This window comes from Equus przewalskii, chromosome 3, assembly GCF_037783145.1.
Source record: "Equus przewalskii isolate Varuska chromosome 3, EquPr2, whole genome shotgun sequence".
NCBI lineage: Eukaryota > Metazoa > Chordata > Mammalia > Perissodactyla > Equidae > Equus > Equus przewalskii.
The window spans coordinates 109360257-109382520 of NC_091833.1; the positions used below are offsets into that span (position 1 = coordinate 109360257).

Below are 22264 nucleotides of genomic sequence, written 5' to 3' on the forward strand. Positions count from 1 at the left end.
AGTGGCTTATGCAACACAATCCTACTTCTCTGTTGCCATTACTGCTATCTTGCTGTCCCAGACTCATCTTCCATTTTCCCACCTGCTGGGACTCAGGCACCCTCTTAAATTCTTTAGCTCCTCCAGGTAACACATGCTCACACAGCCACAATTTCCAAAGCACCTCTACTCTTGGGCACTCCCAGATTGGAAGGGAATGAGGTTGCCATTCTCTGCCAAATGTTGTCCTGGAACCACGCCTCTTCCTCTCCACCTTGTCATGCCCCTGTGCCGCCTTCACCTCCACGTCCTGACCCCAGAGCAAGTGACAGTGCTTCCAAGTACCTTCAACAGAAAAAGCAATCCCCCTTCTCACGTTAACATTTTGTAATGCTCTGCCCAACCACCATCTCCACCTTCATCAGCTATTTTATACTGCAATAGAAATAGGATAGCTGTGACCATGGAGTTTGCTTTGAAAAGGCAAATAATACATCTCTTCTCCCCCTCCTCTTACAGAAATTGTTAATGGGGTGCTTTGAACCTCCCCTAAGCATATATTCTGTTATCACTGAAAAGGTGAAATTTCAAGGTTTCTACTGGGCTTTGGGTTGAAAGAAAGCCATTTAGGAAATGATATTCATTAGCCTTTTGATTATGAAAGGCAAGGCCTAGGGCCTGGTTTGGAATGGAGATGCCCTGGGGATGGGAGAGAAAAGAAACAAACAACTCTGCTTAAAAAGCACTTGGGCTCCCTGGGGTTAGGAGATCAACATATCTAAACCGATGTTTGACTTTCACTGGATTAGCCCCCAGGAACAGGATCTGCATTGGGTAGGGGGCAGGCTGGACTGCAGAAAGAGAGGAAATCACCGGCAGGAGTCTGGTGCCCGAGGATACAAATGGTTGCCAGTAATGACTGCCATAATAACCCACCCTTGTTCCACTCATTCCTAAAAGGTTTGTAAAGTTTATTTAACTGTCACCTTAGCACCAGACTTGGGAACAATGAGAGTTGAATCACGTTCAGGGAGAAAGAATTTGATCCTTGTTGGGAGATTCTGAATTCAAACATACACACAGTGGTAGGGAAGCAATGGCAATTTTTTTTGAAGAGCTCACCTCTTCCCAACCCTCACTATTATCAAATATTATATTACTCTCTCTAAAGAAACAAAGCAGAGAACAAAACAAAGAGGTCACTGGCAGGAAATGATGATTGTGCAAAACAGCTATTTTTTTTAAAAAAAGATTTAAATGTATGCCATTTACCCCCCCAGGTATTCACAATACTAATCCCTAGGACTGGTCTTCAAGTGGAAAGAAAAGCACCTTTGAAAAGCCAAAGCAGTACAGATCAGTGACTCTGATTCTTTGCAATGTAACTAGAATGTTTTCCAGGCTACAAAATTGTTCAAGTTACACTGTATCCAGTGTATCCAGAGTAATTTGAACCCATGGATACAAATATCATGTTATTTCTTTTAGATTCAGTCTGTGTTATTCAATAAGGCAGTTAACATACATTTTATAAAATCAATTGTGAATGCTCTATTTAAGTTATAAGCAATTCTCACTTTATTTTAGAAAATATTCAGGATTTTCTATATGCTGTCCACAAAACAAAATTATTTTCTAGTCACTGAACCAATTCATTTTTAGCAACAAATACTTTATTGTTTCACTATTTTTTTTTAAGTTTGAGCATTATGCTTAATTAAATCCGTGGAGTTTTGTTGAATTTTTATGGATGATTCCTATTTATTTATTCCCCAAAAGCAAAATAAATTTGATACATCTGTATACACCAAAGAAATACTATGCCTTTCATCATGCTACACACTTAATAAATAACTTATACATTTAGCAACATATTGTATTGCATTGTCAGTAATCAGGTAAACAGAAACATGTCATAATCTCATCTTGTTTTCATAGCTTATTTTGAAAATGGATAAAACAATTATATCTTACACCATTTTAATCTTGATTGCACTTAGTAATAAATCTTTTAAGATTCATTCCATGTCTCTCTCTCTCTGCAGTCTTCATTATACTCCTCAAAATGCATGACTCTTTATTTGAATTGAAACAATGAAGTCAAACTGTTTCATATGGAAAGTAAATCCCATTTGGCTAGTTTGATGATGAAAACGGACTCTGTTAATTAGGTTATATGACAAACATTTTCCATACTTGTCAAACAATTTTAACCTAAATGAGCTGTACCATTAGCTGCAAAGTTTTGACAAAAACAAAACTGAACTACCTACTAACAACAAAAATGCATTTTATCCAACCATTTATCAAAATGAACAATGTTTAGATTTTTACCAAATTTGAGTATGACAGGTTAAACAAGATAGATCTCATTTTAAAAAAAAAAAAACAGGTTTTATTCATAGTCACTTGATGTCTCCATAATGCCTGTTTGGTATATTTCCCAGAAAATGAAAATATAAGAACCAGGTAGACAAACCCTTTGACAAGTCAGGTGGTTTTCAATTCTTTGCTTTCCACGAAACTGGAGGAGGGCTTAATTGAATAGTCAGCTTAGAGATCATCAAATCTAATTTTTTGAGATCAAAAATTCAGGGACATTACTACAATAAAACTCTGTTCCCAAGTACAGCACTTCATATGAACATGGTTTCTCAGGGCATACAGTTGCAAAAACTAGAAATAGGAATAGAATTGATGCTTAACCCTTCTTCTTCTAGTAATAAGACATATTCATCCACAGACATATTAATTTTAAAAAGCAATAATATCCATTTCACCGAAAGATGCGTTTTTCCAATGTTTTACATTCTGTTGAATAATTATGAAAATTTGTAATTATTTATTTTGCTTTGACAGTGCACTAATAATATTTTAAAGATAAGAGTCCAGAATCAGGCGATTTGCTATGTAACCTTCAGCAATCTCCTTAATCTCTCTGGGTCTGTTTCCTGCTTTGCAAATTGCGGATGGTAGTAGGACCTAGCATAGTGTGGTTCCAAAGATTGATTGAGTTAATGCATGTAAAAGCTCTTAACGCCACGCCTGGCACATACTGTGTGCTAAATGTGTGAACTGTTATTATCATCAGAAAAACACTTAAAACTAAAAGCCTGTGGGTTTGTCTTCGCTGGCAGGAAGAAGGTGCTGGAGGGATCGGGTTCTAGTCCGCAGCCACGCTCGGAGAGTAAAAAGGAATGCTCAAAGAAAAATAGAATGGGGTTGGGAGAAGAGATGCAGGAGACTCCTGGAGCTACCGGCTTGGGGGAAATCTGGGCAGGATTGCAGGCTGAGAACGAAGAGGGTTGGGAGAGTTTAGAATCAGCAGTTCCACGCACCGTTCGCATTGTACAGTCTAGGGATCTCGACTGCTCCGTGAAAGGAGAGAGCGTCAAGCCTAAATGCCACCGTGGATGGAACCCGGCCAGAGCCTCGCTCCCCCACCCGGGCCTGGTCCGACCAGGCGCCCAGTCGGCCCTCGGGTCAGGGGAGTCGCGCTCGTCGGACGCCCAACCACCCTGGACTCCAGACCCTGGCCCCTGGCCCAAACCCGGTGCCCGCGGCCCGCTCCGCCTGCTCGCCGCCGCTTCCGAGCAGCCTGGCCACGCGAGGGAGCCCGCGCCCGGCGGCGGCCGGAAATGACCCCTCGCGGCTCCCGTCGCCAGACCTCCGTTGCCATTGTCACCTCCTTTTCCTCCCTTCCCCCGGTTCCCTTTCACTTCCGGGGTGGCTCTGGGTCTGCTGGTTCCGTAACAACATCCCGTTGGCTTCCCTCAGGCGGCGGGACCTGTGCAGCCGCCGCCTCCCGGGAGCGCCCGCCCGCCCGGGCCCGCGCCCTCCCCGGCCCAGGCCGCCATGGCCACCAACCCGCAACCGCAGCCGCCGCCTCCGGCGCCGCCGCCTCCCCCGCCACAGCCGCAGCCGCCGCCGCCACCTCCGGGCCCCGGGGCTGGTCCCGGCGCGGGCGGGGCAGGCGGCGCGGGGGCCGGCGCCGGGGACCCGCAGCTCGTGGCTATGATCGTGAACCACCTCAAGAGCCAGGGCCTCTTCGACCAGTTCCGCAGGGACTGCCTGGCGGACGTGGACACCAAGGTTCGGGGCGCGCGGGGGCTGCGGGTGTGCGGGGGCAGGGGAGGACCCCGAGAGCCGCCTTCTCGGGCAGTCTCCCGTGTCGGTCGGTGGGCCGGCCGCGCCTCGACTTCCCCAGCCGGGGCCCCTCCTGGCCGCGCCTCTCCCCGAGTTCTCTGTGCAGCCGCTTCCTGCTTGAGCTGCTGCTGTGTGCCAGGCACGGTGCCCGGCACGGTGCGTTCATTCATTCGCCCTTACGCTCGTTCGTTTAACCGGCTGGTGTAGAGCACCTACTACGCTGCCTAGGCGCTGGGGCTAAACCGGTGAGCAAGACTAAGTCGTTGTTCCCACGGAGACTCGTTTGGAAACAGTAACGCTAACGGTGCTTTAATCTCTGATTCATTTTTTTTCCCGGGTTTACTTTGTATCCAAGTTGTTTTTGCCTCCTCTCTTGAAGATTTCTGGGCGGTAAGGGTCATGTCTTTGTTCTTTGGAGGAATTTTTAAGTGATAATTGAATCGAATTTGCAGTGTGCATTGCTGGACATTGTGGGGGGTGCAAAGGTAAGGAGGCAGAGCTGGACAGTGGAAAGGTGGGTTGGGGAGTTTGGGACTTTTGTTTCTACCAATAACTGCCTGATTTAGGTAATTTAGGCTAAGTCACTCCTTGAAAGGGAGAAGGGAGGGAAAGGTGGGTCGGGGGGTGAGGAGTCGAGAGAACTGAGCCATTCAATGGGGGAAAGGATGGAGGAGAGGTGACAGCAGATATTGAAGTGGAAGAAGGACAGGAAGTGAAATGGAAGAAGAATGAGTTGGAGAGATTAAGGGAGAGTGGGGAAAGGTCAGTGAAGTGGTTCCCTGTACAAAAGGAGTTAGGGGCTAGGAAGGGGAAGGGACTTTGAAACAAATGTCAGAGTGAGAGGGGTGTTAGCAGGAACAAGTAAACTTAGCTGGTTTGGCAAAGAATGAGCAGAGGACATCCGGAGGGAGCAATCAGTGAGATGGATGGAAAACCAGTAGGGTCTGGAATTCCGGAAGCAAGTGAAGCAGGAAGCTTCACGTGGAAACAATTGGAAAGTTGGGGAGTTTTTGGTTTGGATCTGGTTGGATCCATTGGGTGGAGTTTTGGTGGGTTGAGGATTTCCTCATAGCAGGTTCAGCTGTTCTGAGGAGCCTTGTTTCTTTGGGAAAGAGGTGTTTGCAGCATACACCGATTCTTCTCTGTGACTGAGTGTCCACCAGGCTTTGAGGTGAACTACACGTAACTCTGCTGTTTCCTCTGGGGAAGCCCTCCTGACAATCTGGAGACATCTTCTCTTTTAAGGACTCTGGCCCACCATGTAGACCAGAAGTACAATGTGTTTTTTCAGAGCATTGGAGTTTTTGCACCATGGAGAATTCATCTCACTTTGTTTTAGGAAAATAATTCTTATTCTCTCCCTCCCTCCTTGCCCCCCCCCCTTTCTTTTTATGGGAGAAGATTAGAGTAGACATGACCAGGTAAATATTATTCAAATTAAGCTGGTTATTTGTATCCAGCAAGTAGAGATTTTACTTTGCTGTTCTCAGAAACCTACAAATCTGTGTTATCACTGTATATGTAAATTGAAAATTTACATGTACTGATGGGGAAGCTGCAATTTCTAAGGCATAACTTTTTTTTAAAAGATTTTATTTTTTTCCTTTTTCTCCCCAAAGCCCCCGCCCCCCCGGTACATAGTTGTATATTCTTCGTTGTGGGTCTTTCTAGTTGTGGCATGTGGGACGCTGCCTCAGCGTGGTTTGATGAGCAGTGCCATGTCCGCGCCCAGGATTTGAACCAACGAAATATTGGGCCGCCTGCAGCGGAGCACGTGAACTTAACCACTCGGCCATGGGGCCAGCCCCAAAGGCTTAACTTTTTCTTCATCTTCATCCTCACTAAATGTTACTCTGTGTCAATAATATCCCTGCCAGATACTCTCAAAGTGGAACCTTTAAATCTTTCTTGCAGGGAAGGAGGGAACCACAATGGCTTTGAGAGTCTAATGAATGCTAGGACCTTCTCCCAAAAAAATTGCACATATACATATTAAAATGCTGTTTTTATAATTAAAAAATGGTCAACTATAGGCAATTTCATGTGACTCAACCTTATAGTTTCTGGGAGTTAGGGACCACAGAATAAAGGTTCCTTGTTTAAATGTCTAGGCTAGAGAAGAGTAGAACTGAAAGGATACCCCAGCAGAAGGGGGTGTCTTGGTATGCTTTCCTCACTAGTGTCGTCTCTCGCTCACAGGCTCACATGAGTGTCTTTGTACCTCTGCACCTGTCGTTTCTGATTTTATTGCTTCTTTCACTCATGACTGTCTCCTTTCTCCTTCTGCTTTTCTTCCTCTTCTTAGCTAGCAGTTATGTAGATTTCATTTTATTTTATTTTAAAGCTTTCTTTTTTTCTTTTAAAGATTGACACCTGAGCTAACATCTGTTGCCGATCTTCTTCTTTTCCCTTCTTCTTCTCCCCAAAGCCCCCAGCACATAGTTGTATATTCCAGTTGTGTGTCCTTCTGGTTGTGCTACGTGGGACACCGCCTCAGCATGGCCTGATGAGCAGTGCCATGTCCACGCCCAGGATCTGAACCAGTGAAACCCTGGGCCACTGAAGTGGAGCACGAACTTAACCACTCGGCCACGGGGCTGGCCCTATGTAGATTTTAATTTAATTTAAAATATTTGTTCTTATTGAGTAGTGTTATATACTTCTTTTTCTTATCTAAAAAAAGAGTAAGTTTGAGAGTCTCAAGAAACGTACAAAAGCTAAAGTTTTCTTTCATGTGAGCTTAACGTTCCTGTCAATGCACTGAGTGGGCCAGAGTAGAAATAAGATTCCTTATTCATGCAAAGGAGTGTCACTTTAATGCAATCCTTGGGTCTCAACTCATAAGAACACCTTACAATTTAGACCTCATGGTATGGTGCTTTTGATAGTTGAACCCTGAAGACTGATCTCCTTTATGTCAAACTCTGACCTGTAGGATATAGTATACAGGGTTGTATGTCAGTCACGTGCATATTTAAGAATCAAGACATTTTGGGCTCGGCCTGGTGGCACGGCGGTTAAGTTCACACATTCCATTTCAGCAGCCCGGGGTTCGCCAGTTCGGATCCTGGGTGCAGACCTACGCACCGCTTATCAAGCCATGCTGTGGTAGATGTCCAACATAAAAATAGAGGAAGATGGGCCCAGATGTTAGCTCAGGGCTTGTCTTTAGAAAAAAAAGACATTTAATACCTATCAGGTGGTTTCCAAGAACAAAACTGTCATCCAACCTAATGTGTTTAAAGCAAGATGAGAAGCACCAAAGTCTGCTGCCATTCCAGAAGAGCGTAGAACCACCCCCCCCCCCCCAAACTGTTCTGGGGTCATTGATGGTCCTTAACCAACCAAGAGAGATCCGATGATAGCAGACCAAATCAGCCTTCCTACCCGGAGAGTTGGAACCTTGGGCAGCCCCAAGATCCCCCTAATGCCGAGGCTCCTCTAATATACGCTACCAGTTCCCAGATTCCTGGAGCAAACCAAGAGGTTACAAAGCCATTCTGACCCCTTGGCAATGATTAGCAACTGGAGAGTGTGAGGAGAGAAGATCAAGAGAGGCCCACCATTCTGTCCCAGGCAGGGAACTCACCTTCCAAGTAAATATGGCACCTCTATCCCCAGGTAATAAAGGCCAACTTTTGAATACTTTCTCAGTTAAAAATGGCTCCTGGTCACTGTGATTATTGTCCCTTTTTTTCATTTTAGATTCAAAAGGACTATCAAAGACAGAAGTATATAAATGTATTCACCCAACAAATAATATATTATGTACCAGGCACTGTTTTAGGTGCCAGGGATACAGCAGTGAACAGAAAGTCCCTGCTGTTATGGAGCTTCCATCCCAGCAGAGAAAAAGAGACAATAAATCATGTGTGCTACAACCTATGGAAGAAATAAAGCAGGATGAGGGTGGAAAGGATTGCTGACTTGTTTTGAGTAAGTTGTTCAGGAAAGATTTCTATAAGGTGATATTTGAGTCATCACTGAAGGAACTGCAGGAGCCGGGCAGCTCTCTGGGGCTGAGCATTCCAAGTAGAGACTACAGCAAGTGCAGAAGGCCTAAGGCAGAGCCAGCTAAGGGAGAAGGTGATAGACGCTGAGGTAGGAGTGCCCCTCCCTCTCTACCTTCACAAATCTTGCAGGCTTTGGAAACCATTGTAAGAGTTTGTCTTATACTTGAGCTGAGAAGCCATTGGCAGGTGTTGAGCATAAGAAGGACATGATCTGGCTTCCATGTTAGATGGGTTGACCATGTGTAATTATTAATAGTGTCCCCTTCATAGTCAGTCATGATCTGATATAGACAATAAAATTATATGATTACCCTAATTTTAAAAGAGTTACACTAGCTGTTCTATGGAAAGTAGACTTCAAGTGGGCAAGGGTAGGATCATGGAGATCCTTTACTGAATCTAAACGAGAGAGGAGAATGCCTTGGACTTGAGCAGTAGCAGTAAAGGTGCTGGGAAGTGGTCGGATTCTGCATGTATTTTGATGCTAGTGCTGACAGAATTTGCTAATGGTTTGGATATGGGGTGGAAGAGAAAGGGAGAGTCAAGGATGAGTCCAAGGTTTTTGACCAGATCACTGGAAAAGGAAAAAGATATATAGATAGCTATTCCCAGAAGAATAATGGAATCCAAAATATTTCTCTAGTCTTTAGGTTTTTTACTGAAAGGAGAACTTGGAAACAAGGAAAATCACGTGTTGTGGTTCAAATTGGAGTTTGTTATGGGGAGACTAGAGTGATAAATGCATTGTAATGTTGGAGCCTGATGTTTCTGAGATTTGGGAATACTGGAAAGAAGGGTTATGTTTTAGAATCTTTGGGGAGAAAGACTTAGTTTTTGTTCACATTGATTTTGGATAAATGGAGAGGAACATGAGAAATCATGAGACTGGTTCTTACAGAGTAGAAAATAGGAATCAGCAAAGGCTGGACATTAGAAGAGATGAAGAGGCTGTGCTGAAGATAATTATCCAGTCATCTCGTCTAACAACTGCTTTTTAATTGCTTATATGCCAAGCAGTGTGATAAGCTTTGTGAAAAGAAAGATTAAGGGAGTGAGAGGAGCAGGTTTACGCTTCAGTGGGAAGATAAATATTCCTTCCTCCCCAAAATGCAAGACAATCTAAGAATTGCTCGAATGATAGTATGTGTAGAAGATGGGAGGCACGTGTGAGAAGGGCCACATAAGCCTACCTGTGGTGTCAGGATGACGTCACAGATGAGAATGAGCTCTGAAATGAGAAGTTTGCCAAATGGACAAGTAGAGGGAATGGTAGGCGCAGAAGATGAAGGCATGAGAACTTATCGCTGGAGTATAAACTTTGAAGGGTAAAGGGAGCAAATGGCAGAAGATGAGGCTGTACAGTTTTGCTTAAAATCATCCAGGGACACTCAACTCATCTGTGTTAAAAACCACGTAAAAGAAAGATACAAAGAACGTGAATGGTGGGGGGCAACCTCTAGGAAAGGAGTGTGCAGTCCTGATTGAGTGGTCAAACATTCCTTCTAGGCAGTGTCCTTTTAAGTAGAGATGAACGTACGTGTCGTCTCTGCTCTTCCCTTACCTCAGGGGTTCTCAGCTTTAGCACAGTTGACATTTGGGGTTGGATAGTTCTTTGTTGTTGGGGGCTGCCCTGTGCATTGTAGGATTTTCAGCAGCATCCCTGCCCTCCACCCACTAGATGCCAGTAGCAACTCCTTTCAGTTGTGACAACCCAAAATGTCTCCAACTGTGCCAAATGTCCCCTGGGTTGGGCAAAATGTTCCCAGTTGAGAACCACTGCCTTACATCAAACTTAATGCTGTATTCCAGTGGTTGTCCCTTCATAATTTCTCTTAAATCCATGCCTTTCAGCCCATTTCTGCCACCCGAGACAGAGCTTCATCACGCTAGTTTCTGCATACTTTCCTAAATATGTTTTGTGTCTCTTTACTTTTTCACTATAGGAAGATTAGTCATCAGAAAGCTCAGCTATCACATATCACTCTGCTCATATGTGCGGTGGGTTCCCATTCTCTACCCCGTAATTCCAGACTTCTTATACAGGTACCCAGACCTTTCCAGACCCTGGCTCCAAGCTGTATCTCTAACCTCATTTCTCTGCTTTTTTGTATTCTCTTCTCCAACCAAATTGAACTTAACAATTTGGGGCCTCCAAAATACTCCTCACCCCACGTTTTCTCATCCACTTGCTCTTTGCTTATATTGTTGGCTATACCTACAAGGCCTGCCTTTCCGATTCCCAGCTGCATTATGAAATCTTGAAGGTCCAACTCAAATGCCACATCCTCAGTGATGGTTACTTCCTCTGCTCCTTTCCCTCTCCTTGCTCCAAATCATCTAATACTAACATTTATTGGTGTCTTACTGTTTTAGTCACTTGTCTACAAAGGAGAGGTGTATCTCTCCTCTTTGTATTCCTCATATTCTCCAAACATCCTGTCTTAGACAAAATAAGCAATGTTTGAATGACTCTAAATTATTGAGAAGCAGGATTGTCATAAACTGTGAAACATTGTTGCTACATTGATACTGTAATGTAAGAAGTATTAACACTATTAAAAATACTCAAATTCCAGAGACTATCAATATCGATACTATGTAACATTGAAGATTTTTCGCATTTATATCTTTCTTTTTCTTTCTAGCCTGCCTATCAGAATTTGAGACAACGTGTTGACAACTTTGTTGCAAACCACTTAGCAACCCATACGTGGAGTCCACACCTCAATAAGAACCAGCTGAGAAACAACATTAGACAGCAAGTGCTCAAGTAAGTCTCAGGTTACAGGGTTCCGAGGTGGGCTTGAAGATGTCACAGCTTTTCCTGAAAGCAGAGATGTTATGCAGACATTCATTCACCTGGTGATAATTTTGTCAAGTTTGGTATGGCTACTTCACGTTAGGATGCAGTGTAATTTTAGAGTAGCTTCTAATCACGTCACATTTCCCTCGTAAATTTTATCAATTTGATTTCTCCTGTAGACTTTTGGAAATATTGAAGGAAGGAAATGACAATGTGACTTTAAAAAGAAAACCCTAGATAAAATATTAATAGATGGTAAATACCAGAATAACCCATACAGTTACATTCGTAACTGTTTTCTTAGCCCTAAAAAAGAAGGCTTTATTATTCCTATTTTACAAATAAAGACATTAAAGATTACTGAAATTAAAATATTTTACCCTGATTTGAGTTTGTCTTCTGTCCTCTAATACAGCCCCCCGCCCTTGTCTTTTTTTTTTTTTTGCATTTCACTGTGATTTGAACTCTGCTTCAGTGATGATATAGCCAAAAAGAAGAAGAAAAGAAGTCTGTTTGGACCTGTCAGAGCCATTTTTGGGTGAACATAAAATAAAGAGAATCAGAAGAGCTAGAACGTTTAGAGGGACCTAAAAAAATCATATTTATTGCAAGAAAAGGAGATTTACAATATTATCTTGTTCCTGAACATAAATATTTGCCAAGACAAGAAGACTCAGACTTTCTCTCCCTGGTTACCCCCCCAAAAAAGTGACTGAGTTATTTAAAGAGCGCCTAGTCTTCCTGCCTTGACAAATATTTACATTCAAGCACATCTTTTAGAATGAAATGTGGCTTTTAAACAGTTAAACAAATCTATTTTATACCTGCTCGCTCTGAGTTCCCTCTTGTCTCATGGGAACCTTGAGCTAGCCTTCTTAGTGTGCTACTCCATTGATAGTCTGACCCACAGGAAGCCCCACAAGTAAAACTTCACTCCCTGACTAAAAGACCCATTCAACCACAGGTAATAGTGGAAACCAGGAGCCTGGGGGTCAGGCTGTGTCTCCCTGTGAATAAGAAGAGGGAAATTTAACAATAGCTTTGTTGTCTACATTTTAAAGGATGTTTGAGGAACTTGTAAAGAGTCCAGGTGAGATCAAAAGATGCCGTTAATGGACTGCATAATAATACCTGTAGGAGAAAGTCAAAGCCTTTCCTGAAGAAGAGACTGAAGAGGTCTGTTGGGTGACAGGCCTGGACGTTTTCTCATTTCCAGGCCTTCCGGAGAACAATAAGCAAAATAGTAGGGGGTTGAGGGGATGGGGTGTGGGAGGCAAGCTTACTGACAGGATCACCGAGTGGGCCTACCAGCACACTTAAACAGAGCTCTGCTCCTTAAAGAGTGCTTTTCATTCAACAATTTGCATAGCTGCTTCCCTTTTCACAAATGATTACAGTGCTTTAAAAGCATGTATGGGAGGGTGGTCTTGCATTCTTTTTCTTCATTATATTGAGAGAAAAAATGGAAGGCAAATTTCCTGGAATTGCATGTATTCCTTAATATATAAAATGTACAAAGTAAAGAAGCAGTCACTTATTCTCTTCTTTGAAAGGAGCTAAACTCAATCTTGCGCATGTTAAATCAGGTACTTCAAATTCTTGTTGTACCTACATAAGGCATTGTTTTCACAGAATCGTGTTTGGTGAGGGGTTGCTGTACACATCAGTGAGGGGTTCTTGTGACTGTCGGCGATTAATGCCGGAGCAGTCTGTCTGGGGGTGATGAGGACTCTCTGGAGACGACGTAGAACAGGGGAAACAGCTGTCTCGTGGATAATTTAGTCGTTGCTCTTCCTGGGACATTTGTAAATTTTCTTCTAGTTCTGTTATTTATTTTGAAGTAAACTATTTTCTTACTTAAAGTCCATTAGTAAAGTTATATGTTACTGATAACATTTTAAAGCTTCCTTAAAGAAAGACACTATTTAGTTATGTCTGATGGTACAGGGATGGACTAGCCTTTATAAATGGAATTTCAAAGTTTTTCATACATATACTTTGAGAAATACTGAACTGACTCTGTTAGGTTGAACCACCTATAATTGCCATTTTTGTAGTACAAAAACAGTCTATTGTCAGCAGTTTTGGATGGTTCAACTTAATAGCTAATTTGCCATCTCAATAGGGGGAAAAAGTCTTGTTCTATTTATGTTCATTTGTGCAACAGAATCTAAAAATGCTAGATAGCTCAGAAATAATGATCTTAACTGAACAGGATTTAAAAAGAAGACAAGGAAGTAGCTTTAACCAGGACAGTGCCAGCTGCTGGCATTTTGGCTTTGCCCTTCAACCTAGAGCAATGGCTTCTCTCTCTGGTGAGGGACCTGTGACCGTACCTCCCTAGATTGCACCCTCTGAGGACAGTGTGGTCATTAGCACTGGCCTCCATTTTTATTTAAGATCACAGCTGACCTCTGTGTGAAAGTGGACTGAAATAGACAAGGGGCCAAAATATAGGCAAACAGAGAGACTGAAGCCATAATTTGGGGTAGATGGCCTTTATTTTTTATTTTATGCCTTTGTGCTTGTGCTTTAAATCAAAACATTTTCAGTTTGTTTGTCCTTGTTTCTTTTCCACCTGCTATATTTTAAAGACACCTCTAAGATGTAACAATGTTTTCAGAATTTGTATTTTTTTTTTATCTTAGAACTTTTAAAAGCAGGTTACCTACTTTATGCACTGTTGACTCATTTTTCTCTATGGCCCACATAAGTAGAGTTGTAGTATCACAAGGCTGCAAGGTGCCTCAGGAAATGAAAATTGAGTTTGTCCTCCACTCCGGGCAGAGCTTCACTCAAAAATAGCCTTGCCAAGTGTAAGGAGAAACCCTTCTCCCATTCTGCAGAAAGATCCTGAAGCTAGAAGCTGGAAAGGACCAGCACCTGCTCTTCCAACACTGTTTAGGGAACTTTAAGCCCTCAAGTTCATTCTTAGGAAGAAACAAGGTTTAAGTGCATTTCTTAAAATAAATGCACATCCTCTTGTTTTTCTCAGACGCTTTTGTGATTTTCTGCACATTTCTGACTTTACTGCCCTCTTTGCTTCTCTGTCTCACGTATATTTCTGTAAGCTCTCTTTCTTCCCCTTCTCTTCTATGGAAGTCAAGACTTAGCTCAAGTGTCTTCTTTGTGAAGCGTTTCCAGGTTACCTTGGACACGTCTAATAATTCCTATGCTACTCTTCCTACAGTATCCAGTGTGTACTGGTGCCCGTCATCTGTGTTTCTATTGTTTGTGTCTGTCTCCCCACACAGGGACCAGGTCTGATTGTAGCTGCCCAGTGGCCAGCATGGTGCCCGTTATGTAGAAGACACTTGTAATGTAATTGTTGAATGAATAAATTATCTACTTTTTATAGCAGGAAGATAATAAAAAGAAAACCAGAAGTCTTGTTTTATTTTTATTTTCCTAAAGTTTTCTTTCTTTTTGTGTGTAAGTTTGATGAAATTACACTTTGTGTATGTTCTTCAGTTTTGCTGGAGACTCAAATACTTATAAAAGGCTTACATTTTTCTGTTAAAAAAAACTTGCAGAGTCCTTAGATTTATTTGATACCCAGAACTCAGCTCTAGTGATCACTTATTCCTCTCAGCCATGAGCAAGCGTGGGCTAAGATATATTTCTCCTATAATCCTGGGCTCTAGCTAGTGGACTCTGTCTAGTTCTGAGGGTGTTTCATTTTGGTTTTGGTTTTCCTGCTTTAGTATTTCCAGTAGGGGCACAGTGGGGGAAAGTTTATAGACTTTTTTACAGTGCGGTGTATCTAAAAGCCACAATAGTGTGAAACTTATTTTCCATTACCTATTCTTTCTATATATCCAGATGAATGGATTGGGCAATTTAAGGTTGAACAGATATGTAACAGATACAGTTGTACTTAAAAGTAATTAATGCAAATAATGTGAAATTATTGTTTTACCTTTCTGTAAATTATCCTGTGTTTCAGGTCAGGAATGTTGGAGTCTGGTATTGACCGAATTATTTCTCAGGTTGTGGATCCTAAGATCAACCACACATTCAGACCTCAGGTGGAGAAAGCTGTGCATGAGTTTTTGGCCACACTAAATCACAAAGAGGAAGCAAGTGGCAGCACAGCTCCGGATGATGAGAAACCAGATTCTTCCATCATTACACAAGGTGCTTTGCTTTTACTCTTGGTCAGTTCCATTGCTTTTCTTCTTGAACTGAGTACCAAGTTAGGGGTATTTGATTCTTTAAAATATTTCTCTATTTGGCTACTCTGCTGAAATTATATTTATTTTAAATACCACCTAATTCCTCACCTGGCATAACATTCCTTTTTTTTACAATAATGCAAAATAATAGACATTTGAGTAATGTTTTAGGTATGTGGCTGTGTGTTAAGAGAGGAAACAATTAAAATAATTAGAGAATATTTTCTTTTCCTGGGAACTAGAGTATTCTCATGTTTGTATGGTGCCTTTCCTAAGATACTATGTTAGAGAGGTAGAGAATTTAGAATTTGCTAGGTACGAGCACTGGTACCTGAAAGTCTGAAGGCGTATAAATGGTCTGCACAGCATATGTGTCATATAAAGATGGCCGTGGCATGTAACATTGATTCATCTGAGGGGTTTACCTTCTGCATGAATTTATTCTAAAATCTGTCTTTCCCTTGAAGGTGTCCCTGCTCCTGGGCCCAGTGCTAATGTAGCCAATGATGCTATGTCAATCTTAGAAACCATAACTTCTCTTAACCAAGAAGCTAGTGCTGCCAGGGCTTCGACAGAAGTGTCCAGTGCCAAGGCCAGTGAGAGAGTATCCAAAAAACTCCCATCTCAGCCAAGCACTGACACTAGTACTGAGAAAGAGAGAGCTTCAGAGGACATGATTGATAAAGAAAAATCTACACCTGATTCTGCAGGGGAAGGAATGGAAATATCCCCTAAATCTGAAGAATTTAATGATCTCCCTTGTGCAGTTGAAGAAATTAAAAATCACACAAAAGAGAGTAATAGTTCAATTCTACTAAATAAGGATATTCAACAGGAAAGTGGTGACCAAAAAAATAAATCAACTGACAAAGGTGAGAAGAAAGCAGACAGCAATGAAAAAGGAGAAAGGAAGAAAGAAAAGAAGGAAAAGACTGAAAAGAAATTTGATCACTCAAAAAGGAGTGAAGATACACAAAAAGTAAAAGATGAAAGACAACCAAAGGATAAAGAAGTAGAGTGTTCGAAACTCCCTTCAGAAAAGAACAGCAATAAAGCTAAAATCATTGAAGGGACTAAAGAAGGTATGTAAAAACTTGCAAAAATCTCCAACAATTTAAAGAACAAAAAGTATCTATTGGCAGGGCAGAAGGGTATCAAATTTTCCTTCAAATTTTAGTAAATTTGATACCTGTGTTTCAAAAGCCTGAAACCTCATTTGCCCTTGGCTGAAAAATGAGGAATAAACATTTGTATATTTGTTTTCTATGTTAATATACTAATTCACAAAAAGGAAAGAAACTCTAAACCTTACATTTAAATTTTGTAATTTATTTACATAAATTATTCAACAACTTAATTCATAGTTGTATATCTTAATCTCAAATAAAGTATTAGATAGTAAATATTTCAGTTACTTGCTTAAAATCTGCTTTTGTTTGTATCATTTGCATTGTAAATTAATCATTTAGTTATTTTTTACAGGATACTAGTTTGCCTTTATGTTTTCGGCAAATAGCTCTACCTTATTTGATATTGGTTACTAATAATGAGAGATTTTTCTTTCTAAATTGAAGTTCTTTGACATATATTTAAAGCAGAAAATTTTAAATGTAATTTAGAATTGGGTGCTGAGTTTGTTCTTGTAACAAATAATAATTTATCTTCTTTTCTTCTTTCTTTCATTTTCTTCTTGAAGATTGCTCGTTGATAGATTCTGATGTGGATGGACTAACAGACATCACAGTTAGCTCTGTCCATACCAGTGACCTTTCTTCTTTTGAAGAAGACACCGAGGAAGAAGTTGTAATGTCTGATAGCATGGAAGAAGGAGAGATTACATCAGATGGTAAAGCATTTTACTTAATAATGCCTCTGTGAAGCTTCTCGTCGAGCATTATTTCTATATTCAGATGGCTATGTCATGAAAGACAGTGTGGTATAGTGGCAAGAGCATGGGACTTTGTAGTTGGAAGATTTGTATCTGAGTCCCAGCTCCGAGGTTGTCTATCTGGGCAAGCTTGGTAAGTTACTAAACTTCAGCAAGGCTTGGTTCTCTGTCTCTTAACTCCATCCCCTTGGATTATAAGATTTAGATGAAATAATGTATATGAAGATGGTGTAGATGTGTGTGGGTAGCATTTGGGGGAGCACAGTCCACAAGACTGCCTTCACTTCTGATACCAATTGAGAGTTCGGGGTCCCCAGCCTTACCCTTGGATTTGGTAATTAGCTAGAAGGACTCAGAGAACTCACTGAAAGCTGGTAACTCATGGTTATAGTTTATTACAACTAAGGGACACAGATGAAAATGAACCAAGGGAAGAGGCACACAAGCTAGATTCCAGGAAAGTTCCAAACATGAAGCTTCCAGTTGTCCTTTCCTTGTGGAGTCATGGACAGCATTACGTTCCCATCGTCAATGTCTGACAACACATATGGGTTATTGCCCACCAGGAAAGCTCACTGGACCCTTGATGTCCAATTTGTACTAGAGTTCCATCGTATAGACATAGCTGATTGCCCATGTATTTGGTCTCAGTCCCCAGCTCCTCTGAAGGTGAAGTTGATATCCCCATGACCCTAAGCCCCGACTCTAAATCACAGGCAACTTGGCTGACCCAAGACCCTTAGGCAAACAAAAACCCTCCTATCAGACGTAGCCTTCCAAAGGCGTAGAGATTCCCTCCCAGAAGCCGAGAGCAAGGACTAGCCCTCTCTTTACTATACAGTTTGTTTTCCAGCTAACCCTTATTAAGCACTTACTGTGTTCCAGGCTCTGTGCTCAATTCGTACACTATCCTGTGTAATAACTTCTGTAACCCTCACAACATCCCTGAGAAGTAGGTCCAGGTGATGAAACAAAGCCACTAAGGAGAGTTGTCTTGTCCTTAGTCACATGTCAGAGTGCCGGTGTCAATTTCAGATGTGAGACTCGGTTTCTAACCAATGCCTTATACTGCTCTTTACCACATTATTAAATTCTCTTTATCACTTTTTTAAAAAATTAAAAATAATATTGTTTGCATTGCCTGTAGGTAGCATCTTGTAAATTTGCCGGTGGCTTTTGGATAGAATACCTGGAAAGAAAACCATAGAGGAGAAAAAGTAGAAGCTTTTAATACCACAAGCATATTTTTCATCCTTTTCTTAGTATACATTAAAAAACTAAACTACCAACCCAAAAAAGTAACAGCAGCACTTGCCACTTTTTATATCTATCCTCGTGAGGTCAGTTCTCTGTTCTACAGGAAGAATGCTGCTCATCCACGAACACTCCACTTTCTCTCCCCTAACTGAAATTCTAATTCTAGATGCTTATGGGGGTCTTTTCAAGTTTTTTCCTGGACAAGGCTAGATTTTATATGTATGGGATCCAAAAAGTAAGAAATGGCTATTTTGAGAGTACTAAGTGGTAGGAAATGAAAACCTTGCTTACAAAGTTTTCTTCTTCTTGCTGTGTCATGGGGAAACATAGCTGCCTTCCTAAGGTAGAGAGGCTTTGGTGTATACTTGGTGTAGGGCCAGTTAGTGATTCTTGCCTCTCCCGTAAATGAGAGACTCACAGGTGGTCATAGAAATCTCAAGTTTACTTTAAAGTACAGCTTCAAGTGAATTTGTTCAATTCAACAGTGGTAAAGCATTTGTGCCAAGCCCACTGACATACAAATGAGAATCAACTATTTGTCAAGAAATAGAACTCTACGGTCTAATTTTTCTTTGCCTTCTTTATGTGTGAGAAGCTAATTATTAAGAAATAAACCAAGATACAGATTATAGCCTTTACAGATGTCACATACTAGTATTTCCCCTGTTGAACCTGCAGGTATACCTCACCATATTGATACTGCTTTTGCTGCTTGACGTTTATTAAGCATAGTGTTGATGTTATTGCTAATTCACAGAAGTACTCCTCTATTGACTTTCTTCCAGATGAAGAGAAGAACAAGCAGAACAAAACGAAAACTCCGGCCAGTGATCCCGGTGAAGGAAAAGCAAAAAGCGTACGGCATTCTTACGTTCACAAGCCATATCTCTACTCAAAGTATTACAGTGATTCTGATGACGAACTTACTGTGGAACAACGGCGTCAGTCTATTGTAAGTCACATTTGACAAGGTTGACGAACCTGACTATTCTGTGTGCAAGGTACCGGGGAGCGTATGAAACAGTGACGGACAGCTTCTGCCTTCAGGAACTTTGTCCTTTCTCTAGGCAGCATAGACATAAACGTGTGACGGTGGTGTTCATGTCATCATGGTTAACAGTGAAAAATGGGTAACAACTTAAGTGTTTCACAGTATGGAAATCTTTGAGTCAAGTATGGATCAAGCCATAGAAAGATAGGATATGCAGCCATTAACATAATATTAAGATGGAAATGTAGTCCATGTATTTCCTGGATTTGAAAATATTTCTAATTATAAGATGTGTCATTGAAATTTTAATAGCTTTTTAGAGGAAAAAAATTGCTACCTCATTATATGTGTACATCAGTTTTCAGATGACTTGCAATTTCAGAAACATTTGAAATATGGAAAGTTGCACATCTTGGAATGAGGAAATATTATTACGTAGAAAAATGATTTAAGGAAGTACACCAATGATAATAGTGGCTTCTCTCTTGAAAAGTTTACTTGATCGTGAGTTACGCCTATGTTTAGGATTTTTGGCACTTTGAGACTTGGAGTTCTGAGCTGGAAAGGGGTGGGGGAGTAGCACACAATGACTAGATTCTCCCTGGCTTTAAAATAGGGGAGCAGAAAGTCCCATGTCCAAAACGTTGGTCCTAAGAGTGTAACCAGCAAGTCACATTTATTGTAGGGCTAGCCTGTCACTTGAATCTGCTTTTCAGCTTCCTTCTAAAAGAATAATCAAAAACTTATGGACACCTACCTGTGTGCACTTGATGCTCACAAATATTTTCATAGCTATCCTTTTAATTGAAGTAACCAATTTATTATGCCACTCTATCCCAAAATGACACCTTTCCCATTCTTTAAATTAATAGCATTCTGAAAGAGAAATGGAAAATTTTCACATCTATCTCTTATTATTCTAGTAGCTTACAAATCACGTAGTGTATATGCGCTTTTGCAGAGCCTATTACTTTGTAAGAACATTTGAATGGCAAACATATTTTTTTTTCAGAGAGTGTGTGCTTTTGCCTGATAATCTGTCAGGATAATTGTGAGTATTGTGTGGTTTTAGGCTAAAGAAAAAGAAGAGAGGCTTTTAAGAAGACAAATTAATAGAGAGAAACTTGAAGAAAAACGAAAACAGAAAGCAGAAAAGACAAAATCGTCAAAAGCTAAGACTCAAGGTATAGGAGATGTTAACTTTAATCTTTTAAACGATCTTATATACTCCATTATTTTCTAGATATTCATATTACTTATGAGTTGTGATTACAAAATAAAGTGATCCAAGTTACATCTTGGCAAAGCTGTTATATTAAAAAAAATTATTTATCTTCAGGTGTAGAAGATTTCCTTACTTTTCAATCTGATGTGTTTAGTCACTTTTTTTTATTATATTGCTGTATCTAAATTAAATATTCTATTGGGTGCCAGCTTACACATCTCACATGTTAGTAATTTATTTCCTAGTAATTGTGGAATGAATTATCACTGGAAATTGGATTGCTAACATGTGAGTAATCAAGCCTTGCCAGTGATATTAATGGAATTAATCTATGCTTTATGTTAACTAAAATGTCAAACATTTATCTAGAATATTTCATTAAACAAAATTGAACTTCCTCTGATCCTGTGTATGTAATATACAAACACATACACATATATAAGTATTTGAAATAAAGCAAGATGAGATCTCTTCATCTAGAATATTTTTTTATTCCAGCACAACTTAAGGATATTAAAGCTATTTTGCATTTTTATAGTGATTAGAAAATCTTAATGAAAAAGAAATATTACATTGTTTATAAAACTCTGTTCTGTAATATAGTTTATTGGTTGTTTCCTTTCTAGGCAAAAATAATATGGACTTAGAAGAATCATCAACAAAGAGTTCGGAACCTAAAGCCCCCAGAATTAAAGAAGTCCTTAAAGAACGGAAGGTTTTAGAGAAAAAAGTAGCTTTAAGCAAAAAAAGAAAAAAAGATTCAAGGTACATATTTTACCTGGCCACATTCCCATCGTAACATTCTCTGGTCATGCTTTTGAAAGACAGGCATTGAAAATGATGGTAAAGGGCCAGCCTCCAGTGGCAAAGTGGTTAGGTTTGGCTTACTCCACTTTGGCAGCCTGGGTTTGGTTCCTGGGCACAGACCTACACCACTTGTCTGTCAATGGCCATGTTGTCATGGCAGCTCACGTACAAAAAGAGGAAGATTGGCAGTGGATGTTAGCTCAGGGTGAATCTTCCTCAACAAAAAAGAAAAAGAAAAGAAAATGACAGTAAAGAGGCATACCTTGAATATGTATGTTATTGCATGTTTATGAAAGACCTTAGAGTTTCATTTTTAGTATCGTGATTCATTGTGTTAATATCTATACTATTTCAAAGTAGTATATCTTAATCTTTTGGTGGGGGGGCGGGTTTCCAGACCTTTTTGATAATCTGATGGAAGCTTTGGACTTTCTCCCCAGAAAAATGCACGCACATAAGCACATAGTTGTCCCTCGAGTTTCAGAGAGTTTATGGACCCTCTAGAAGTAGTCAGGAAGTATCCCCATTCTGGACATTCAGAACCACTTATTTACAGTGATTGCATCCATTTTCCAGTCTTTCCAGGCAATTCTCTTCACCAGTATCCCACACTTCTCCCCTTAAACCAGGGGTGTGGACCAAATTCTTTTTTAACCCCTCATTGTTAACTATAAGAATTAGAAAACTGAAGAGACCGAGAGTATCTATGAAGTTATATGAGCCATGGGCTACAGTTTTGCTGTTCCATCAAAATACAATTATGTACATTTAGCACAGACTTCAGGATAGCTAAATCAATAATTTGCAGAAGTTAGTGGGAATCAGCACTCAGTTTTCTTATTTTACTTCATTTCTATTGATCTGAATAAATAAGACTACCCTGTTTACTCAAAAGATGTTAAGACTTTCAAATGTAATTATAGCCCATTAAATATTTATCTTTAAGCAACAAATCCGGAAGTTTTGTTTCAAGTATACTT

The 22264-nt window shown here is 40.6% G+C and overlaps 1 protein-coding gene and 1 long non-coding RNA gene across 6 annotated transcripts in view; one reads left to right on the plus strand and one right to left on the minus strand.

Moving 5' to 3' along the window:
* LOC139082373 (uncharacterized) overlaps positions 1–3575 on the minus strand; it is a 30522-nt gene extending 26947 nt beyond the window's left edge. Inside the window, exon 1 of one of the 2 annotated variants that reach the window (XR_011538302.1) lies at positions 3318–3575. This is a non-coding gene — a long non-coding RNA (uncharacterized lncRNA). The remainder of the gene's footprint in view (positions 1–3317) is intronic. The other variant, XR_011538301.1, reaches the window with a different exon arrangement.
* Positions 3576–3696: 121 nt separating this feature from the next.
* The window catches only part of BOD1L1 (biorientation of chromosomes in cell division 1 like 1), a 53898-nt gene continuing 35330 nt past the window's right edge, over positions 3697–22264 (plus strand). For all 4 annotated transcript variants that reach the window (XR_011538300.1, XR_011538299.1, XM_070613221.1 and 1 more), the window contains exons 1-8: positions 3697–4071; positions 10784–10908; positions 14888–15078; positions 15584–16198; positions 16813–16962; positions 19047–19213; positions 20325–20436; positions 21104–21242. Coding sequence is in view for 2 of the 4 variants with exons in the window: in XM_070613221.1 (XP_070469322.1) it covers positions 3835–4071; positions 10784–10908; positions 14888–15078; positions 15584–16198; positions 16813–16962; positions 19047–19213; positions 20325–20436; positions 21104–21242 (1736 nt within the window). In the remaining 2 variants the exon portion in view is untranslated. The remainder of the gene's footprint in view (positions 4072–10783; positions 10909–14887; positions 15079–15583; positions 16199–16812; positions 16963–19046; positions 19214–20324; positions 20437–21103; positions 21243–22264) is intronic.